The sequence below is a fragment of the Entamoeba dispar genome, genomic scaffold, assembly GCF_000209125.1.
Source record: "Entamoeba dispar SAW760 scf_1105229462899 genomic scaffold, whole genome shotgun sequence".
In the NCBI taxonomy this organism is placed as follows: Eukaryota; Evosea; order Mastigamoebida; family Endamoebidae; genus Entamoeba; species Entamoeba dispar.
The window spans coordinates 1-1,005 of NW_001855423.1; the positions used below are offsets into that span (position 1 = coordinate 1).

A 1,005-nucleotide genomic window follows, 5' to 3' on the forward strand; every position below is an offset into this window, starting at 1 on the left:
TTAACAATAATTAATACAATTCATTAATATGATTACATTTATTAAAATAACATATTCAATAAAATAACACAACAATTCATTATTAAAAACATCATTATTTATTATTTTATTCATTTAATTCTGTTAACATAGAATATTAATATTCTATTAAATAAATTAACAACAATAATCAAATGATGTAAAGGAGAAATAGATAAAGAATATGGATGTAGAGAATGTTTAACAGGATATTATTTAATAAATAAAGAATGTTCAAAATGTGGAAAACAATGTATAACATGTTTAAATGAGAAAGAATGTAATAAATGTGAAGATGAATATATAATAATAAATAAAGAATGTATTCATTATTCAAATATTAATAAATGTAAAGAAACAAAAAATAATAAATGTTCAAAATGTTCATTTTGGTATGGAATCAATGAAGAAGGAACAAAATGTAATAAAGAAATAGTATGGTGGATGATAATGATTATTATCATCATTATACTTATTATCATCATTATAATAATTATAATTATAATAATAATGATTAATTACATTATAAAACTCAAAGAAAAGAAAGAACAAGAGAAAACAACAACAATATTTAAAATTTCACAATCAAATATCAAATTCATATCACTTGGAGATGGAATAATAACAAATAAAAAAGAAATAGAAATAGGAGAAGGAGAAGAAATTGAAGTAAATAAAGAAATCAGAGAATTAATATGTATTGGAAATGAGAAGAAAGAAAAAAAGAAAATACAAATAAGTAGTAAAGAAGAAAATGAAAAATATTCAATTAGAATCAAACCAAATATTATTACAATTGAAGGAGGATATGCATGTGAATTTGAAATATTCATTACAATCAAATGTACTACTAAATTAAAGAACAAATAATGATAATTAGTAAAACACTTAATAAACACAGAGAAATAATTAAAGTATTTCAATTAAAGGAGAACACAATATCACACGACTGATCAGATGAATAAAGAGAAATAAATAGAGAGATCA

At 19.9% G+C, this 1,005-nt stretch overlaps 1 protein-coding gene across 1 annotated transcript, besides 4 other annotated features; it reads left to right on the forward strand.

Annotated features, from left to right (window-relative positions):
* Positions 1–5: 5 nt before the first annotated feature.
* Positions 6–160: a sequence feature (AT_rich).
* A 156-nt stretch (positions 161–316) lies between these two features.
* Positions 317–391: a sequence feature (AT_rich).
* Positions 392–471: 80 nt separating this feature from the next.
* Positions 472–521: a microsatellite.
* A 7-nt stretch (positions 522–528) lies between these two features.
* On the forward strand, positions 529–888 carry EDI_261730 (uncharacterized protein; the record flags this gene model as incomplete). Its single annotated transcript, XM_001740395.1, has 1 exon — positions 529–888. The coding sequence occupies one exon, from the start codon at positions 529–531 to the stop codon at positions 886–888; it is 360 nt and encodes a 119-aa protein (XP_001740447.1).
* Positions 636–779: a microsatellite.
* Positions 889–1,005: the final 117 nt, after the last annotated feature.